A 5488-nucleotide genomic window follows, 5' to 3' on the forward strand; every position below is an offset into this window, starting at 1 on the left:
TTAAAATTATTAATATTTTATATATAAAAAAAAATGAAACCGGAACGGCCCGCTCTGAAACCAAAACGGCCCGTTCCGGTTTCAGAACGGGCCGTTCTGGGTCCAGGTGTTTTAAAAAAAAATTCATCCACATGGCATCCACGTATGCATTTACGTGGCATCCACGTGGCCAAAAGTTAACTCCGTTTAAATAATTTGGACGGAAGGACCACATTGAAACCAATTAATTTATTAGGGACTAAATTGAAACTAATTAATTAGTTTGGGACCAAATTGAAATCAAAAATAAAAATAGGACTAAATTGAAACAAAAAATTATTATAAGGGACCAAATTAGGTTTTTAGCCTAAAATTAATAATCTTATCGAACGTTGCAACTCAAAACTCATATAACACTACAAGAAATGTTATATATAGTGATATTCAAAAAGTGTCACTATATACAGGTATAGACAATATATGCAGGTATATGCCTATTTGACATATAGTTACACACAATTTTAATATTTATTTTGAATGAGATTTAACGACATATTTTATGTGTCACTATAGTCTATACCCACACTTTTTAATAATATGCAAATATATATTATAATTATTGTGTAAGTAAAAATAATTTTTAGTAACATATATAGTTTAACTATAGGGTATGTGTTACTATATGACACTTATTATACCGTAACAAGGCCAAAAATTCTTACACAAATTCTAATTAAATATTCATAATAATATTATTATTTTATATTTTTTCCCTCTTTAAATAATTCGGTCATTGTTTTTTTCTTTCTTTTATCCACATTGGTCCATTCCATGCATTAATTAAGTCAAGCGTGGAAAGACACAAATCGAAGTACTGAGATCTGCATGCAGGATCTGCATTCTGCAGCTAAATAGAAGGCGACAAATCCACAATAAATAATAACTACATGTCATGTGTAACAAAATGACAGGGACGCAAGGCCAGAGGTACAAACTTCAAAGAATAACTAGTTAATAGTTACTTTTGTGAGCAGAGTCATGTCAAAAAGATATCAATGTGAACAAAATAAAGAAACATAAATTAAAAATAACGTCCATAAAAAAATAAAATAGTAATATTGTATCTATGTTTAGTAATATGGCACGTAATATTCAGTTCTGCTCATGAAAGCATCGATATCCTGATGACTTGATTGGCTAGGAATGAAACGACCGTGTGATGAACTGGCTTCTCTTTGGTTTTCCGGTTATCTGGACTTGGACCTTTAGTCTCTCTGGTACAGTGGGGTCTCTTAAACTAACATTATAATTGGGAAACAATGTTAGGACGACACTTCCAGCATGAAGTGTAGTCAAGACCGTACCAATCACAGCATTTTCATAGTGGAGATAGCTAGTATCTAACAGGGAGATCCTAGAGGAGACGGGAAGTCCTCGTCATACAATAAATTATCATATAAAATTAAAGATAAACACATTTTAATTATTTTAAGGGTAAGCAGCTTTTTTCTCTGCTAGAATAACGTACCGATTTAAAAGTAAGTTCCTGTGTGTGTCTAGTTTCAAAATAAATATAAAAATCAAATTACCAAATTATTTTAAACTTTTTAATTTAAAAATAAATATTAATTTATGAAGAGAACTACAGAGTGTTCGGAAGAGAGGTTCCCAAAAATAGCTTCCGCATTTTTCGATCAGATTGACGTCATTTTGGAAATATATGCGCGTTGTGTCAACAAGCTTCCAAACACGTCCTATGTATCGGCATACAAAACAAATTAGAAATCAATTGTATTTTTGAATCCTTTATTAAGATCATTCACATGCTATATTTTGGAATGACTTATCTTTATTCAAGTCTATGAATTTTTAATTAAACTAATCAGATGTATTGGAAGGGTTTTATCGATCACGTGAGTCGATATGTGATACTCTATCAGTCACTAAGACGTCTCTCGAACACGGCAGTGACCGTGATAACAAACTTACGAGACCGCCAAAGGCTTGACCAAGATAGTAAGCTAGCCTTCTTGACTACGTCTCGGCCCGGCAAGACGCCGAGACCTAAAGGTAACTCTGATCCTACACCTCTTGGCGCGGTCAACGGCTGGTAAGACCAAGTCCTGTAAGCACCAGGACAGCGTAATTGGCAAGCCTTCTTAGCAACGTCTCGGCCCGGCAAGAGGTCGAGACCAAAGGGTAATCACGATCTTACATATCGCTCGGCCTGACCAATGACCGATAAGACCAAGTAGTGATTAAGGCGATGATCATGACTAACAAGGACAAGCATGTGATTAAGGCATAATCAGCCGATTAGTACCGTATTATCTAATTTGGTAAGTATCAGAAGAGGCCCACCATGCTCAGAGCCCATCACGAGTAGTATAAATAGGTTGCGTAAAACGAGATATGTCATTGTTCATTTATTACTGTACCATCTCGCCTATTTCCGATACGATTCGTAGGAGTGGTTGCCTAAGCCCTTTCGCCTTTCAGGCTCAGGACTGGAAGGCAAGTGTACCGTCTCGCCTATTTCCGATACGATTCGTAGGAGTGGTTGCCTAAGCCCTTTCGCCTTTCAGGCTCAGGGCTGGAAGGCTAGTGTACCATCTAGGTAAAAATCCGACTAAGTGTACCGTCTAGGTAAAAACCCGACTAGGGGACCGTCTAGGTAAAAATCCGACTAAGTGTACCGTCTAGGTAAAAATCCGACTGATCTCTACTCGGTCATAATCCGACCTGTCTGCTCTGCAGGGGTAACTCGGCCAAAATCCGGTCTAACTCTCCCACATAGATACTGTTCCGATATCAGGGATAAGATCCCATCTTTAATGACAAGATATTCTCCAAATATTAACGGTTAAGGAAATCTCTTGATCCTCGGGGCCCAAGTGGCCCATGAACGACATACCATAAAACCCAAAACCCTAGAGTTGAGAAGGCAGATTACACTTTTGAATGCTCTGGCTTCGCGGCTTGACCTAGAGGAAACCCTAGTTCGTCCCGTGGCCGGAACATTTTGGCGCCCACCGTGGGGCTACGGTGAAACTTTTCCTTACGCCCCAAGAAACACAAAAACCTACGCCCTATCATGGCGAGAGGCGGCAACAACAACAATTCACAACCCCCTACCATGGAAGAGATGATGGTCATGATCAATGGCCTACGAGAGGAAAATGCGCGTTCCAGGGAGAGAGAAGAAGCTATTCAACGCGAGAATGAGGAGATTAGGAGGAGGGCGGATGAGATGCAGGCCAGAATAGCGGCTAGTACCAGGACTGTGGAGGAGGATGTTATGCTGGAGGTCCCTAGAGACTTTCGACCATTTTCGGAAGCCATAGAGGCTGAGATCATCCCCAGGGATCATCGGATTCCTCAGGTCGAAGCTTTTGATGGAACGCAGGATCCCAGCCAGCACTTGACAGATTTCCGGGCTCAAATGCTGATATGTGGTGGAGGCATGGAGGTCCGCTGTAAGCTATTCATGGGCACCCTCAAAAAGGCTGCACTTGATTGGTTTAGCGGCTTACCTGATCGGTCAATCACTGATTTCGACGTGTTCAGCAGGCTGTTCATGGCACAGTTCGCCGCCAATAAAAAGAAGCCGCCGATCACGTCGGACCTGTTTGATCTCAAGCAGCAGCAGGAAGAGTCGTTGAAGGACTTCCTGCAAAGATTCAACGAGGTTGCTTTGAGGATAGCGTCTCTAGATGAGAAGATGGCTGTTATCGCGTTCCAAAAGGGATTGAGGTCGGGAGCCTTCGACATTGCGCTGGAAAGAGCAAGTTGTCAGACAATGTCGGAAGTGCGAGCCTTTGCGCTGAGTCACATTAAGACGGAGGAGGGGCAGATCAGCAAGAGAGCAGCAGAAAACCGAGAGGGCGGAAATAACAACAAGGAAGGTAACAAGCATCTCCGGCCACGGTCGGATTGGAATAAGCGACATGATCGTTACAATACTAAAGAGGGTAACTACAGGAAGGCTGATTATGTCTCCAGGTCAGGGGCCGAATTGACACGTAATAGTGAGGAAGAAAAATTTACTGCACTTAATGTCCCCAGATGTCACGTATTGCATGATGTGAGCAGCGCATCACTTTTCGAGTTTCCCGCGCCGACTGACAGACAGCTGGGACCTCTCAAATCCGAGTGGTGCGAGTTTCATCGAACCCACGGACACGCGACCGAGAGTTGTTTTGTTTTGGGTAGGCAGATTGAACGCCTTATCAAGGAGGGCCGTTTGAAGAAGTTTATTGCCGGAAAGCAGGATGAGGGCTCGTCCGACAGACGACGCAGGCCGGGAGGAGAAGACACCGGGAGAGGAAGGCGTGAAGGGAGATCTCCACCGAGAGATTCCCCGCAAAAAACTACGGAAGCTCACCAGCGGGCTGTCCATGGAGACTTCAACACCATTGCAGGGGGATTTGCGGGAGGAGGACCGACTTCAGCAGCTCGGAAGAGATACTCTCGGTCAGTTTTATCGGTCTCGGATTGGGTGAAGCCCTCTCGGCCACCCATCACGTTCTCAGACGCCGACTTCGATGGGGTATCTCCCCACGAGGACGACCCCATAGTCGTCTCAGTAATCGTCATTGGGTATAATGTAAAACGAGTATTAGTGGACCAAGGCAGTTCGGCGGATATAATGTTTTGGGAAGCTTTCGTCGGCATGAAGATTCCAACTGATCGCCTCATGCCGTATGCAGGTACGTTGGTCGGTTTTGCAGGTGATCAGGTAATAGCCAGGGGATACGCCGACTTGGAGACAACGTTCGGCCAGGGGGACAACATGAAGACTGTCACTATCCGATACCTGGTAGTGAACGCTCAATCATCCTACAGCATACTAGTCGGTCGGCCGACACTAAACAAGTTGGGAGCGGTCGTCTCCACGCCCCATTTAAAGCTGAAATATCCTTTGCCCAACGGAAAGGTGGGCGTCGTCTGTGTCGATCAAGAGGTGGCGAGAAAATGTTACGAAGACAGTTTGAGGGCGAGGCGACACCTATATGTGACGCAGGTTGATCAGGGTGTTCAGTCAATTGAGTTGGATCCGAGAGTGAGTCACTTTGATACCCGACCAGCCCCAGCGGAGGACATAAAGGAGGTTACCCTGGCCGAGGGGAAAGCCGTCAAGATTGGTGTATCTCTAAGTAAGGAAGACGAGGAAGGCTTAGTCCCATAAACATTTGTACTAGGTGCACTCTTTTCCTAACTCAGTATTTTGTCCCCGTAAAAATGAGAGGGGTTTTTGCTGAGAAGGTTTTTAATGAGGCACCACCCATTCAATTCCTAATGAATGTCATTTCAATTATTTTGTTTTCACGACTTATAACATGTGTCATTTTTGAGGCATCGAAGAACTCGTGATTGACCGGTTGGATTCCGACTGGGCGAGTATAGAACTCGTGATTGATCGGATGAATTCCGGCGGGGCGAGTATAAGCAACTCGAAGAACTCGTGATTGACCGGTTGGATTCCGACTGGGCGAGTATAGAACTCGTG

General features: G+C 43.4%; 1 protein-coding gene across 1 annotated transcript; it reads left to right on the forward strand.

Annotated features, from left to right (window-relative positions):
- The first annotated feature begins 3073 nt into the window (after nt 1–3073).
- Nucleotides 3074–5167, forward strand: LOC109815204 (uncharacterized). Its single transcript, XM_083069711.1, has one exon. It carries the CDS (start codon nt 3074–3076, stop codon nt 5165–5167), a length of 2094 nt encoding a protein of 697 aa, XP_082925837.1.
- The last annotated feature ends 321 nt before the right edge of the window (nt 5168–5488 follow it).

The sequence above is a fragment of the Cajanus cajan genome, chromosome 2, assembly GCF_000230855.2.
Source record: "Cajanus cajan strain Asha chromosome 2, NIPB_CcT2T_4, whole genome shotgun sequence".
Lineage (NCBI taxonomy): Eukaryota > Viridiplantae > Streptophyta > Magnoliopsida > Fabales > Fabaceae > Cajanus > Cajanus cajan.